Source organism: Vicia villosa, linkage group LG2, assembly GCF_029867415.1.
Source record: "Vicia villosa cultivar HV-30 ecotype Madison, WI linkage group LG2, Vvil1.0, whole genome shotgun sequence".
NCBI classification, from domain to species: Eukaryota; Viridiplantae; Streptophyta; class Magnoliopsida; order Fabales; family Fabaceae; genus Vicia; species Vicia villosa.
Window position 1 is genome coordinate 164,227,138 of NC_081181.1, and position 16,882 is coordinate 164,244,019.

General features: G+C 31.7%; 2 protein-coding genes across 3 annotated transcripts; both read left to right on the forward strand.

Moving 5' to 3' along the window:
- The first annotated feature begins 4,262 nt into the window (after nucleotides 1–4,262).
- On the forward strand, nucleotides 4,263–6,127 carry LOC131652818 (hypersensitive-induced response protein-like protein 2). Its single transcript, XM_058922800.1, has 5 exons — nucleotides 4,263–4,398; nucleotides 4,606–4,803; nucleotides 5,020–5,140; nucleotides 5,310–5,498; nucleotides 5,616–6,127. Exons 2-5 carry the CDS (start codon nucleotides 4,615–4,617, stop codon nucleotides 5,975–5,977), a joined length of 861 nt encoding a protein of 286 aa, XP_058778783.1. The 5' UTR covers nucleotides 4,263–4,398; nucleotides 4,606–4,614; the 3' UTR covers nucleotides 5,978–6,127.
- On the forward strand, nucleotides 4,274–14,955 carry LOC131652817 (hypersensitive-induced response protein-like protein 2). 2 transcript variants are annotated; one of them, XM_058922798.1, is made up of 5 exons: nucleotides 4,274–4,398; nucleotides 13,422–13,619; nucleotides 13,836–13,956; nucleotides 14,125–14,313; nucleotides 14,431–14,955. In XM_058922798.1, the coding sequence occupies exons 2-5, from the start codon at nucleotides 13,431–13,433 to the stop codon at nucleotides 14,790–14,792; spliced, it is 861 nt and encodes a 286-aa protein (XP_058778781.1). In that variant the 5' UTR covers nucleotides 4,274–4,398; nucleotides 13,422–13,430; the 3' UTR covers nucleotides 14,793–14,955. The 2 variants fall into 2 exon arrangements, with proteins under 2 accessions (XP_058778781.1, XP_058778780.1); XM_058922797.1 differs by lacking the exon at nucleotides 4,274–4,398 and adding an exon at nucleotides 12,876–13,028.
- Nucleotides 14,956–16,882: the final 1,927 nt, after the last annotated feature.

Sequence of the window (16,882 nt, forward strand, 5' to 3'; positions counted from 1 at the left end):
ATTGAAGCAGAAATCAGAAGCATTGAATGTTCTGAAGATCAAGCACTGTGAACGTCTCTACCGAAATAATCAGGGAAGTCTTTTATTATTAAAATTCTTCTAGTATTAATTTCAGGGGGAGATTATTCATCTCAGGGGGAGATTGTTAATCTCAGGGGGAGACATATTCACATGCTTATGCTATAGCTGTGTAATTGTCTTTAGCCGTCTGCTCTTTCTGATCGCAAATTCATATCATTTATATATGTTTTTGTCATCATCAAAAAGGGGGAGATTGTTAGAACAAGATTTGTTCTGATCAATATTCTTAGTTTTGATGATAACAAGGATATGAATTTTGTGTGAGATAATGTGGTACTCTAATACATTGCAAATTCCCTTTCAGGAAATATATAAAGAGTATGCACAAATCAGCGCTCAGAAGCTTTGTCTCAGAAGGTTCAGCATGCAACATCAGAACATGGTCTGGCAAGACATCAGAAGATGGTCAAGGCAGAATCAGAACATGGGTCTATGGAAGCATCAGAAGAACTTGAGATCAGAAGCAGAGGCACTGAAGTTCTCATGGTATCACGCTCAGAAGCACTTCAAGGTCAGAAGACAAGAAGATGCTATGCACCAAGCTGTTTGACTCTGATGATATTCAAATATTTTATTCACAAACATCAGATCAGAAGAAAGTACAGGTGGCAGGCTACGCTGACTGACAAAAGGAACGTTGGAAGCTATTAAAGGCAACGTCAGTAGACACAGCGTGAACAAGGCTCGAGGTAGTTGACAAAAGCGTGAAACATTAAATGCAATGCTGTACGGAACACGCAAAGCATTAAATGCGCCCAACGGTCATCTTCTCAAGTGCCTATAAATATGAAGTTCTGATGAGAAGCAAGGTTGACGATTTGCTAACAATTAACTTGCTGAAACGCTGTTCAAACTCAAAGCTCAGATACTTCATCTTCATCAAAGCTCACTACATTGCTGCTGTAATATATTAGTGAGATTAAGCTTAAACGTTAAGAGAAATATCACTGTTGTGATTATAGCTTTTCAGAAGCATTGTAATACTCTTAGAATTGATTACATTAATTTGTAAGTAACTAGAGTGATCAAGTGTTGATCAGGATACTCTAGGAAGTCTTAGCTTGTGTCTAAGCAGTTGTAATTAGAGTGATCACGTGGTGGTCAGGATACTCTAAGAAAGTCTTAGCTTGTGTCTAAGCATTTGTTCCTAGAGTGATCAGGTTGTGATCAGGATACTCTAGAAGACTTAGTCGTGGGCTAAGTGGAAAACCATTGTAATCTGTTGCGATTAGTGGATTAAATCCTCAGGTGAGGTAAATCACTCCGTGGGGGTGGACTGGAGTAGTTTAGTTAACAACGAACCAGGATAAAAATAACTGTGCAAATTGTTTTTATCTTTCAAGTTTTTAAACTACACTTATTCAAACCCCCCCTTTCTAAGTGTTTTTCTATCCTTCAGCCACGACATGTATGGGGAATTTGTCGAAAGGTGGCACAAGAAGACATCGTCTTTCCACTTTCCTGTTGGGGAGTTGACGATCACACTACACGATGTGTCCTGTCTGCTCCACCTGTCCATCAGAGGGAGGTTACAGGACCATTCCCGGATATAGAGGGTTAAGGCCATCAAGTGGATGGTGGATTATCTGGGTATGGACCCATATATGGCCGATTTTGAGTGTAGGTCGACAAATGGGGAGCATGTCCGGTTTTCCACCCTGAAGGAGATTTATGAGCACTACTTGGTTTTCCACCGTGAATTTCTAACACTATATATTTTCGATTGTATGGTATCATCTTTTTCTCATTATATGAATGTATGATGTATCTCAAAATATCATATCCCTGTCGCTCCTCTCACATCAGAGTAACCGGACCACCATTCTATCTAGCCGTGTCCTTTATCGATAATTAATACAATCACCTACTCAAGATGCTACACTAAAAACTAGAGAATTGCTACACTAAAAACTAGAGAATTGAGAATCATTACTAATCGATAATTTTTTTTAATTTGGATTTGTAGTACTCCATTAATAGGTGTTATTTTTAAATTAAAATGAGTAAAATATATCTTAAATTATTGGATAAAAATGTTATTACAAATAATGACGGTTTTAAAAAACTAAGGCTCAAAACATGATTTAAGTATATGACAATAAGATAAATAGACAATTTTAAATTCTTGTTTAAGCATATAACTTAATATCTTATCCTTCTTAATAATAATTTGCTAATAGATCACAAGAAATATCCAATCTGACACAGATTCTTCAGCCCAAAAACTGCGAGGACATTCTGGAATCACGGCTCGATAGACTGCACGAGAGAGACAATCATTCGGCCGTGGTTGTAGAACTTGGGATCCCTATCCTAAAATTATAAATAATTTATCAGAAACTAAGGACAAAAAAAAGTAATAAGTCTAAGAAATTTTACCTCTCTATCCCAAATATGTCAGGCTGAATGATCGGCATACCCTGTCAACAGGGATAAATCGGAAGGACCCCCTGGGTAGACGATAGGCTTCTCAGCTGCATCATCCTCCTCGTGCAGCTTAGGAGGTAGCACTAGAGTTCCAACATCCCTCTCCAAAAGCAGCACAAGAGTAGAAGAAGTGTCTTGACGGCTTCTGCGGGCGTTGGGTGTATGTGAAGAACCCTCACCATCATTCCGAGGCCTTTGGGATGGAGTAGTATATGTGGAAGGCCCCTCTGTTGGAACGGATGTAACAAGTACCTCTGCTGCAACTGATGTATCAAGTGCATCTGTTGGAACGGCGGATCCATCCGTCACCTGTGACAACATCTCCTTCCATGCACGTCGCACAGAGACATGTTGTGTAGTCCTCCCAGATATAATGTGGTCTGGATGGTCGGTCATAATGTATACATTATATTACAAATAAAATCGAGTTAGATACAATTTAGTTATCAAAAAGAAAAGGAAAAAAACAAATTTACTTCAGTAGATGCAAATACGAAACTCTTCCGTAGATGTATATATCGAACAAGCTAACATTTCAAAAAGTTGGGTTTGTTTCGTAGATGCATCTACGGAACTACCTAACATTTTATTTGTTCCGTAGATGCATCTACGAAACATTCTGCAACTCCAAAGATGCAACAATGGCGTCTGTCACTGTTCCAAGGGCTTAAAAACCCTATTTTTGTAGCTTAATCGTTCGTTTTACACATCCTAAAATACCTACATTGTCTCTAAACTACATTTCAAAAATTATTCAATCATTTTTACACCTTAAAATTGAATTATAATTCTATTACAGGAAAATTTGAAAATAACTCGAAAACTTATCGATTAAATGGAGTTTTGAAGATGTTGGAATGTGTTGATCGTTGATGTTAATGTCCAATGCCGTACTCGAGAGGAAAAATACAATTTTGGTGGATTTTGATTTTTGAGGTTAAGAGAGATTGAGAGTTTGAGAATATGAAAAAGTAAAGAATGAGGTAAGAGAAAAATATGGTGCGAATATAACATCAAATGCTTCCGTTGATGCATATAAGGAAGTCTTCTGTAGATACACCTACGAAACAAAACAACTTTGAAACAAAAAAAAATGTGTTTCTGGAGATACATCTACGGAAGCAAGAGCATTTTTTTGCAACGCGCATGGTGCATGAGAGACCCAAAACGTGGGATTTGAGATTATATATATATATATATATATATATATATATATATATATATATATATATATATATATATATATATATATATATATGAACATCATAATTATCTTTTAAAACTTCTAATATAATGGAATTATTAGTTTATATGTCATTAATTTTTTTATTTTTATTTTAAATATACACTATCATATAGATAAATAAGATAAAACCCTGTCACTAAACCAAAAAAAAAAAAGATTTCAACACAGTATTATTATTAGAAGTGTTTCACAAGTATAGTGAGACACATGCCTACAATCTTTAAAATGACAATCCATTAATATGGCAACCAAGATATTTTGGAAGAAACGCGTTTCATTTGCGAACCTTGGCATGAAACGACGTCGTGGTCCTCTTTTATAAAATTCAAATTAATTATCTCCATATTAGATTATATTAATTGCTACATATTTACATAATTAATATTTTTTTAATCTGTAACTTTTTTTTCTTCATTTTTTATAACTAAAATTAAGTTAAACAAAAAACAATATTTTGTTATTTCACACGTATATGCACTAAAAAAAACCGAACAGAGTGACATAAAAACAAAAAGATCATTTTCAATATAACAGCTAGATTCAAAAAGTGTATATATAAGAAGGATCGCTTCATATTTTGCAAAAACAGTACTTCCATTATTTACAACTTTCAAGTTTTATCTCTCTCTAGCTTCAACTACAAGGTGAAATTCTCTCTGATACTATTTTTTATTTTTTAATTTGTTGTCTGTTCAGAAAATTGAATTACTGATTTTCTTGAATTTAGGGTTTTAGATATGATGAATATATATTGAATAAGTGCTTTAATTAAGTTGTTTACCCAAACATGTCTTATATCTACCTCTATGTGAAGTATAATTTAATTGATTAGTAGTGATATTCCCTTGCAGGATTGAAAAATGGGTCAATATTTGGGATGTTACCAAGTGGACCAGTCCAATGTTGCTATAAGGGAGCAATTTGGAAAATTTGTGGATGTCTTGGAACCTGGATGCCATTGTTTGCCTTGGTGTCTCGGTTACCAGATAGCTGGTGGATTATCGCTTCGTGTGCAACAACTTGATATTAAATGCGAGACAAAAACAAAGGTCCTTTTATTACTCCACCTATCATGCTTCGTGATTAATTTTCTTGTATGGATTTATGCTTCAGGAAATCACTTCTTAACAAACCATTTTTACTTCAAGATTAAAAAAACATCATAATGTTAAATTTGTGCTTTCTGTTGGTGGTTGGATATTTCAAATGTGATTTACTATGACATTTTGTGTTAGTATCTGATTGTTATGAACTTGTTTTTTTAGGATAATGTCTTTGTGAATGTGGTTGCGTCTGTACAATACCGTGCTGTGGCTGACAAAGCGTCTGATGCCTATTATAAGCTCACCAACACAAGGGAACAAATCCAATCGTATGTTTTTGATGGTATGTATAGTGGTCTTTTGATTTTATTCCATTATTGACATTAGTATTCTCAAATTAGCGCATACAGCGAAGCAGGGTTTTAACAAATTGCTACCCTCCCACGATACGCAATTTAGTACAAAGTGTTGTTAAATGGTTGCTAGATTATTATATTTCTGCTTTGTTTCAGTTATAAGGGCCACTGTGCCAAAGTTGGAGTTGGATGCCGTCTTTGAGCAGAAGAATGATATAGCAAAGGCTGTCGAAGATGAGCTTGAGAAGGCGATGTCAACCTACGGTTACGAGATAGTCCAGACTCTCATTGTTGATATCGAGCCTGATGTGAATGTCAAGAGAGCAATGAATGAGATCAATGCAGGTAATATATTCTAGTGCATTTGTTTGATAAAGGGCTTATACTATAAATGCTAAAATTTTGGTTGATCATAGCAGTTGCTGTTATATTCTAATCCTTTTTTTGCAATATCATCAACAGCTGCGAGAATGAGGTTGGCGGCAAACGAGAAAGCTGAAGCTGAAAAAATATTGCAGATCAAGAAAGCTGAAGGAGAAGCCGAGTCCAAGTACCTATCAGGACTCGGTATAGCTCGCCAACGTCAAGCCATTGTGGACGGACTAAGGGACAGTGTACTCGCATTCTCTGATAATGTACCCGGAACATCGGCTAAAGATGTCATGGACATGGTGCTTGTGACTCAATACTTCGATACCATGAAGGATATTGGAGCGTCATCGAAATCTTCAGCTGTGTTCATACCACATGGTCCCGGTGCTGTCAGAGACATTGCTGTGCAGATTAGGGATGGCCTCCTTCAGGGAAATGCTGCCAATTTATAAGTGCTTTTTGAAATACTGTAAATGCTTCATATGTTTGAATTATATTTGCATTATTATTCTTATATTGAAAAGGAGGGAATATAGATTTCTATGACACCTTTTCAGCGGTTATAAGCATGATATTTATTAGAATACTCATTTCACTTTCCACTGTTTATTACTTAGAGGTACATCAAATGAATATATCAGGTCACAGAGATATAAAGCACTTATATGATAAGCACTTATATAAATCCAAGCGCTTATAAGTCTAATATTAATATTTAATATTTAATATCTAATATTGAATAAAGCACTTATATGACAACTTCTATATGAAAGACTTCAATAAAAAGTAAGTCTAATATTTAATATTAAGATTATTAGGTCACAAAGAGATATAATTTTTTTTTTAAAAGTGTTATCTTTAATATTAAGATTATTAGGTCACAAAGAGATATAACATGTTTGCACTTCATATGATGTAAGTGTTAAACTCTTAACAAAAATTGATAGTATAAGACAATCTAAACATGCGTGTATCATTGACAGCATGATGTATGCCGCAAATTGTCAGCAAGTTCACTAGTAGACCTGGTATAGAGAATTGGAATAATGAGGTAACTAAAAAAGAACCATAAAACATAGATTACATTATCAAAAGTCTTATTATGTCCTTGATGGGTTACATTAGTGTTGATTATTGAAATATTTTGTCGGTTGATTCTAAAGCAACCAACGGTTACATATTCAAAATACTTGGAGGAGTAATCTCTAGGGAGTTTAAGAAACAACCGATTCTCGTTTAATACTCTATGGAATAAAAACGATAGCACTTTCAACCATAGGTGAAGAAGCAAGTTGGTTAAAATACTTGCTAGCAGATATTCTCATATGAGAAAAATCGATGTCAATTGTTTAGATCAACTAAGGTAGTACCATGACTATTGCAAAAATTGATGATTATTAGTACAATCGTAAGAGATAAAAAATCTTTCAAAAGTTCATCATTGTTATAAAGTTTATTTCTCTTAGAGTTGTTATAGTAGAATATGTCTGTACTGATTAAAAATTAGTTGACCTTTTGACAATAGGATTAACTAGAGTGGATATTAGGATAATTAGCTTTAATGGATATTAACAAGTAATGAAGTGATATAAAATGAACATGATTTTTGAAGTGATGAGAGGTTGAGGTGATATAAACTTTTAATGAGATCTATACATATCCAGATTGAAATATCGAGTTACAAGAATACTCTTGGTAGACCCGTATTTATGAATGTGAAAGTGGGGTTGCTTCCTATGAAATCTCATACATATATTTCTAAAGCATCTATAAAGCAAGGATAAATGTATGTAGCACAAACTTTTGAGTTCAAGATCACACACAGTCTTGTTAAACTTGAATCATATTCACTGTGTGCTGAGGTTCAAGTATGTCGACATATCGTTGATGTACTATTTTTAAAAGTGTTTATGCCACTTTTGAAGTTCTTTTTTAAATTCAAGTAGAGGATTGTCAAAAAAGTGGAGGATTGTTAGAACAATGTTGAAATATTTGTATTAAATGTGATAAGTACAAATTTGCTCTCGTGTTTTAGGATAGTTGAACAGTTTTGGTGTTGTTTGCTTTCCTGTGTATGTATGTGTGTGCATATGCTCAATTCTCTACGTATATTGTCATTTATAAAAAAAATATAATAAATAAAAGGTTTGGATAGTGGATTGTAAAAACTCATCGAGTCTAGTATTGGAGAACTTTCACATGTTTGGAGTGTTTATATATAGTCTCTCAAAGGATATAGAAGGTATACAATAACTAACACATGTGTGATGTGTTGGGTCAGACTTATTAATATTATGTTCTTTGTATAAATAAACACCTCAGTCACTTTTATAATCATTCATGTAATACCCCAATTTTATTTAAAAAATTGAAACTATATCAAAAAATATTTTTTATTGTGCTAAATTTTATTGTTTTTTTCTATTATATTTTCTTTAAGGAATCTTAATAATATAAAGAAATATATATAATTATTTATTTTGAGTTATCACTATATTTATCATTATTTTTTAATTTTCATCACAAACTATTTTTTTATAAATTATATTTATTTTCGTTTCCACCCATGTTTTCAAACCTAAAGAAGATGAAGATCGAAACAACTGGGAACGAAAAAGGTGAAGATCAAAGAAGCTAGGAACGGAGAAGATGAAGAACTAAGAAGCTTGGAAAGAAGATGACAAAAGAGGTTGTAGTTTGTATACTTCAATCAATAAGTAAGTGAAAACGATTTTGCAATTAGAACCCTAGCTTTTGCAGGTAGAATAAAATTGGATGAAAATGAAAACAAAGCAATCCACGTAGAATAATAAATGAATGCCACTTCAGATTAAAATGGAATGTGGATTGAAATAGTGAGTCCATGGGTCATAAACAGGGAATCTTCATATTATATGGGGGGAATTAATTTTTTTAAAGTGGGTAAACCGAAACTCGCTTACATTATAAGAGGTGGTGAATATTTAACCCTATAATAAATACAGTCATTTTAGGATTTACATTGAGGGGTATGAAAATTTCGCACATACAAAAAGTGCAATGTCAGTAACTAATACACATTTGTTCCATCGGGTCAAACTTGTGCTTGTGTTAAAATTATACTTTGGTATAAATAAGAGCTTCAGTCACTTCTCTAATCACATCCAAAACTTTTGAGTTTTTTCCTCTTCGCTCTCTTTTTTACTCTTGGAGTTTACTGAACTCATTTTTTCCTTTCTACTCGTTGAGCTTTTCAAGTATCTCATTTGTTTTCTTTGAAAAAATATATACGAAGATTAAAAAATTTATCCTCGTCCGAGAAATTCCAGAATGCTCTACATTCCATATTTCATTGATGTAATTAAAGAATGGTACAATACACTAAGATACCGAATAATATGTATATGGATTGTTTTTGTCTTGAAGATTTGTGGCTGATAATTTGCTTACACATTTTCGGACATATCACAAAACGTTTTATGGAGAGCGACACGATAAGCAATTCAACCAATAATATCATTGATAGCTAAACTATTACGAAATTATTTTAATTTGAAAAAAAAATCTATTGACCAAGCATATGAGTTCAAAGGAGTAACCTAATTTGCTAGAGTTGAGACTTGGAGACCTCTTTCACACAACTTTAATAATATATCGCAAATTCACAAATGAATAATTTACAGGGCCGGCCCTGGACCCGGACAAGCAGGCCCACAACACAGGGCCTCAAAATTACGGGGACCTCAATTTTGGTGTTAAGAAATTATAATACTGAAATCATAAAAAATATATTTTTACTGAAACCATTAACTAGTTGTTGCTTCTGGCCCATGGCCAGCGGTTTAGACACTATTTTGGGAGCTTAGTGTCAGTGGTTTGAAACTTATTGGCTTCCTAATTTTAAATTATTAGTTTTTCACATGAGCACTTCATTCTTTCTTTTATTTACTTTCCTTTCATATAAAATAACAATAAATATTATTAAACATACCCATTATTATGTGACTTTTAATTTACTCAACATCCATGTTTTACTATTATTCTAATTAATTATTAATGAATATTTATTAAATTTATAAAAAATAATACTTCTTACAATTTAAAAATAATACACTAATTGATATTTTTAACTATATGATTTTTTAAAATTTATTTATTACTTAGAGTAATGTCATTAATTATTAATTCTTATAAATGTTGTGTTTGCCGAAATGATTTTTTTTTTTAAATTGAAGTTAATAAAATTTAATTTTAATATCAACTATATTACAACAAAAATTAAATAAATTTATTTTATTATTAATTAAATTTTTTATTAATTAAATAAAATTGATTATAAGAAGTTGATAAATAATTTTGTTCTCTAAAGTAAAATTTTAATTAAGAGTATAATTATTGATAAAGAAAATTTTTATTTTAGAATTTGTTTTAGGCCTCAATATGTGATGGACCGGGCTATAAGTAATTACATAAGTTAACACTCCATTTTTTTCACATCTCTCTCGAACTAGCTACATTCATTTGATATTTTTTTTCTTCATTTTAGAGGTGAGTAAAACGTAAATTTTTTGTTAGGGGTCTATTTATTTATTTGTTCTGGACCTCTAAAAAGTCGAGACCGGCCCTGCTAAGATACCGAACAATATGTATATGGATTGTTTTTGTTTTGAAGATTTGTGGCTGATAATTTGCTTACAAATTTTCGGACATATCACAAAACGTTTTATAGAGAGCGACACGATAAGAAATTCAACCAATAATCTCATTGATAGCTAAACTATTACAAAATTATTTTAATTTGAAAAAAAAAAATCTATTGACCAAGCATATGAGTTCAAAGGAGTAACCTAATTGGCTAGAGTTGAGACTTGGAGACCTCTTTCACACAACTTTAATAAATGTGATAATCTTATTTTTTTTATTGAGTTAATTTGATAATCTTATTTTTATATTAAATAAATACATTAATTCTTTTTTTTAATGATCATAATTTTTTTCTTTAAGGATGAATAAATAATATATCGCAAATTCACAAATGAATAATTTACAGCTTACCCCACTCTGCAATTAGGTACAGAACAAAAGTAAGAGTTAATCTAAAGAGAAAAATGAAGAAAAAATTAACAAAATCTTACCCCTAAATTTCGACATTTCCAAAATTTTCTGTTAGTATTTTCAATGGTGTTTGAGAGCCAAATCTTTATTGGTTCATTACATCCACATCCGGGTAAATTCGGTCTACTTAAGTTACTAATTGATAAATTTTTTGCTTCCACCCATGTTTTCAATCCCGAAGAAGAAGAAGATAAAAAAACTGGGAACGGAAAAGATGAAGATCAACGAAGTTAAGAACGGGGAAGATGAAGAACTAAGAAGCTTGGAACGGAGGTGACGAAGGAGGTTGTAGTTCGTATACCTCAACCAATAAGAAACTCAAAATAATTTTGCAATTGGAACCCTAACTTTTGTGCATGTAAAATAATATTGGATGAAAATAAAAATAAAAAAGCCATGTAGAATAATAACGGAATGCCACGTCGGATTAAATTGGAAATATGGATTGAAATAGTGAATTTAGGGGCCATAGACAGAGAATCTTCCTATTATAATGAAGAAATCAAAAACTTTTTTTTTACAGGGGAGTAAATCGAAACTAACTTATAAATTTAGTATTTTGTTATGTTTTAATTATTACATTGTTATGGCAAAAAAGTTTTAATAAAATATAGAATTATTTATTGAGCTATATAGCAGTTTTAAAAATTAAAAAAAAAAATACTTTTTTAAAAGCTTTAAAATAAAATAGCTTTCAAGTAGGTTAACAGATAAGATCAGATTTCTAAGTTGCAGGTCAAACTTCTTATAAATTTTTTATTTTTACAAATTGTCAAACTCAAACTTTAATTTTTCTTAATAGATATAATTAATTTTAAACAAAGTTTAACATTACCTAATTTAGTCTCATTCCTATCTATCTACAAAGTTTAACATTATCTAATTTAGTCTCATTCCTATCTATCTCGGATATGAATCCAAAATAGGCATGACAACAAAATCCGTATTTGCAGATATCCATCAAACCTGCCCCAAAATTAACGGAGAAAATCCAATTTATTGGGTTTGAGTTTAGGTTTGGGTTTGGGTTTTCTCCATTACAAAATATGGAGACGGAATGGATAATGGGGACATTAGTACTCATCCCAAATCCGCCTCTGAATTCGCTACGAGTATTTCATGATGTATATTATTATTATTATTATTATTATCATGAGTTTAGGTTTGGGTTTGGGTTTTCTCCATTACAAAATATGGAGACGGAATGGATAATGGGGACATTAGTACTCATCCCAAATCCGCCTCTGGATCCGCTACGAGTATTTCATGATATATATTATTATTATTATTATTATTATTATTATTTTTATTATTATTATTATTATTATTATTATTTATTTTTGATAATTTAGAATATTAAATAAGTTGTCAATGTTTTGATATTTTGATTTATATTTATCATTTAAAATATTTTAAATGTATGTATGAAATTATTTTATTTTATTATTTATAATGTAATTTTATTTTGAAAAAAATAAGTATTTTTACTAAAAAAATTGATTTCAGTAACTGGATGGTGGCGGAGCGGGGATACTCGGATCCGTCTGAATCGGATTTGAATTTTAATTCTCCATCTTTGTTTGAGTTTGGGGAGAAAAACATAAATTTTTTGAGGACTCAGATTTGGATTTGGGAGAGGTAGTACCTGTCCCCCGACCCACCCCGTCGCCGTCTCTGATCCAAAAGTTATAATATGTGAAGGTATACATTTATAACATTAAGGATAAGCTTATCATTTATAAATGAACATCATAATTATCTCTTAAAATTTCTAATGTAATGAAATTATTAGTTTACATGTCATTAATTATTTTTTTAATTTTAAATATACACTATCATATGGGTAAATATGATAAAAACCTCACACTAAACCAAAAAAAAAAAAAAATTCAACACAGTATTATTAGAAGTGTTTCACAAGTATAGTGAGACACATGCCTACAATCTTTAAAATGACAATCCATTAATATGGCAATCTAGTATATAAAGTAAATTATTTATGAGAAACTACTCGGAAGAAGATATTTTGGAAGAAACGCGTTTAGTTTGCGAATCTTGGCATGAAACGACGTCGTGGTCCTCTTTTAAAAAAATTAATTGCTATTTCATATTTACATAATTAATAAATTTTTTAATCTGTAATATTTTTTTTCATATTTTTAAAACTAAAATTAAGTTAAACAAAAAACAATATTCTGTTATTTCACACGTATATATGCACTAAAAAAAACCGAACAGAGTGACATAAAAACAAAAAGATCGTTTTCAATATAACAGCTAGTTTCAAATCAATTGCTTCGTCAAGTGTATATATAAGAAGGATCGCTTCATATTTTTCAAATACAGTACTTCCATTATTTACAACTTTCAATTTTATCTCTCTTATCTCTCTCTTGCTTCAACTACTAGGTGATATTCTCTCTTGATACTATTTCTTTTATTTTTTTATTTTGTTTGTCTGTTCAGAAAATTAAATTACTGATTTCTTGAATTTAGGGTTTTTTTTTAATATTTAAATGGGTTGTTTTGTTTTTCTGTTTGATTTCTGGGATCAACTCAAAGTTGCAATTTGTTCAATTTGTTTGATTGGAAAAGTAAAATTTTGATTCAGTTTTGTAAATAAATTTCTTAGGCTTGTCATTTGTGCAATAAGCACTTATAAAGTTATGAGATGAGCTTTTGATATGATGAATATATATTGAATAAGTGCTTTAATTAAGTTGTTTACCCAAACATGTCTTATATCTATCTATCTCTATGTGAAGTATAATTTAATTGATGAGTAGTGATATTCATTTGCAGGATTGAAAAATGGGTCAATGTTTGGGATGTTACCAAGTGGACCAGTCCAATGTTGCTATAAAGGAGCAATTTGGAAAATTTGTCGATGTCTTGGAACCTGGATGCCATTGTTTGCCTTGGTGTCTCGGTTACCAGATAGCTGGTGGATTATCGCTTCGTGTGCAGCAACTTGATATTAAATGCGAGACAAAAACAAAGGTCCTTTTATTACTCCACCTATCATGCTTCGTGATTAATTTTCTTGTATGGATTTATGCTTCAGGAAATCACTTCTTAACAAACCATTTTTACTTCAAGATTAATAAAACATCATAATGTCAAATTTGTGCTTTCTGTTGGTGGTTGGATATTTCGAATGTGATTTACTATGACATTTTGTGTTAGTATCTGACTGTTATGAACTTGTTTTTTTAGGATAATGTCTTTGTGAATGTGGTTGCATCTGTACAATACCGCGCTGTGGCTGACAAAGCGTCTGATGCCTATTATAAGCTCACCAACACAAGGGAACAGATCCAATCGTATGTTTTTGATGGTATGTATAGTGTTTTTTGATTTCATTCCATTATTGACATTAGTATTCTCAAAATAGCGCATACAGCGAAGCAGGGTTTTAACAAATTGCTACGGTCCCATGATACGCAATTTAGTACAAAGTGTTGTTAAATGGTTGCTAGATTATGATATTTCTGCTTTGTTTCAGTTATAAGGGCCACTGTGCCAAAGTTGGAGTTGGATGCCGTCTTTGAGCAGAAGAATGATATAGCAAAGGCTGTCGAAGATGAGCTTGAGAAGGCGATGTCAACCTACGGTTACGAGATAGTCCAGACTCTCATTGTTGATATCGAGCCTGATGTCAATGTCAAGAGAGCAATGAATGAGATCAATGCAGGTAATATATTCTAGTGCATTTGTTTGATAAAGGGCTTATACTATAAATGCTAAAATTTTGGTTGATCATAGCAGTTGCTGGTATATTCTAATCCTTTTTTTGCGATATCATCAACAGCTGCGAGAATGAGGTTGGCTGCAAACGAAAAAGCTGAAGCTGAAAAAATATTGCAGATCAAGAAAGCTGAAGGTGAAGCCGAGTCCAAGTACCTATCAGGACTCGGCATAGCTCGCCAACGTCAAGCCATTGTGGACGGACTAAGGGACAGTGTACTCGCATTCTCTGATAATGTACCCGGAACATCGGCTAAAGATGTCATGGACATGGTGCTGGTGACTCAATACTTCGACACCATGAAGGATATTGGAGCGTCATCGAAATCTTCAGCTGTGTTTATACCACATGGTCCCGGTGCTGTCAGAGACGTTGCTATGCAGATTAGGGATGGCCTCCTTCAGGGAAATGCTGCAAATTTATAAGTGCTTTTTGGGATACTGTAAATGCTTCTTATGTTTGAATTATTATTTGATTTATAAGGATAACATTTATTAGAATACTGATTTCACTTACCACTATTTATTACTTAGAGGTACATCAAATGAATGTAGTTCTTCAAATGAATGTTAAAATTGATTTTCTAAATAGTGACTTGGAAGAAGAGATTGATATGTAGCAACTTGAAGACTTTATGGTTCATGCTAAAAAACTAAGGTTTCTAAGTTACTTAATTATATGTATGGTCTTAAACAAACTCTTAAACAATGGCATGATAATTTTGATAATATAATAATCTTGAATTGTTTTAAAGTGAATGAAAGTACCAGGTACATTTAGTGCAAGTCTGAAAAAGGAATTTGAACTATAGTGTATCTCTACAAGAGATGATTTGTTCATATTTAGCTCAAACATTCATGTCGTAAATAGTTTGTAATCGTAGTTGTGTGACAACTTTTATATGAAAGACTTCAAAAAATAAAGTAAGTCTAATATTTAATATTAAGATTATTAGGTCACAACGAGATATAATTTTTTAAGATTAGGTCGCAAAGTGATATAATATTTTTTTTACTAAAAACATGTCTGCATTTCATATGATCTAAGTGTTAAACTCTTAAAAAAAATCGATAGTATAAGACAATCTAAACATGATCTAAGTGTTAAGCTCTTAAAAATTTTTGATAGGATAAGTGTTAAGCTCTTAAATTTTTTTGATAGTATAAGACAATCTAAACATGCGTGTATCATTGACAGTATGATGCATGCCCCTAATTGCTAATACCATAAGATTTTTGAGCAAGTTCACTAGTAGACCTAGTATAGAGAATTGGAATGCCATTGGGATAATGTGGTAACTAAAAAAGAACCATAAAACATAGATTACATTATCAAAAGTCTCATTATGTCCTTGAGGGGATATTAATGTTGATACTTGAAATACTTTGTCGGATTATTTTAAAGCAACCAACGGTTACATATTCGAATTACTTGGAGGAGTAATCTTTAGGGAGTTTAAGAAAAAAACGATTCTCGTTTAATACAGTGTGGAATAAAAACGATAGCACTTTCAACCACAAGTGAAGAAGTAAGTTGGTTAAAATACTTGATAGCAGATATTCTCATATGAGAAAAATCGATGTCAATTGTTTTGATCAACTAAGATAGTACCATGACTATTGCAAAAATTGTTGATTATTAGTACAATAGTAAGAGATGAGAAATCTTTTAAAAGTTCATCATTGTTAGAATGTTTATTTCTCTTAGATTTGTTATAGTAGATTATGTTTGCACTGATTAAAAATTAGTTGACCTTTTGACAAAAGGATATTAACGAGAGAGAAAATCTAAAACACATCCAAAAGAATGAGATCACTGCCAATAGATCACTGAGTCGTTCATAATGGTAATTTGGACTAAAAGAGTTGATATTAGGATAATTAACTTTAATGGATAATAACAAGTTTTAAAGTGATATAAAATGAACATGATTCTTGAAGGGATGAGAGGTTGAGGTGATATAAACTTTTAATGAGATCTATACATATGCATATTGAAATATCAAGTTACAAGAATACTCTTGATAAACTCACATTTATGAATGTGAAAGTGGGGTTGTTTCCTATGAAATCTCATACATATATTTCTAAAGAATTTATTAAGCCAGGATAAATGTATATAGCACAGACTTTTGAGTTCAAGATCACACGCAGTCTTGTTAAACTTGAATCTTATTCATTGTGTTCTGAGGTTCAAGTATGTCGACACCTCGTTGATGTACTATTTTTAAACGCGTTTATGCCACTTTTTAAGTTTTTTTTAAAATTTAAGTGGAGGATTGTTAGAACAATGTTGAAATATTTGCATTAAATGTGATAAGTACAAGTTTGCTCTCGTGTTTTAGGATAGTTAAGCACTTTTAGTGTTGCTTGTTTTCCTTGTGTATGTACGTGTGTATATATGGTCAATTCCCTATGTATATTGGCATTTATAAAAAAAATGTAATAAATAAAAGGTTTGGATAGTGGATGTGAAAACTCATGAGTCTAATATTTGGAGAACTTTCACATATTTG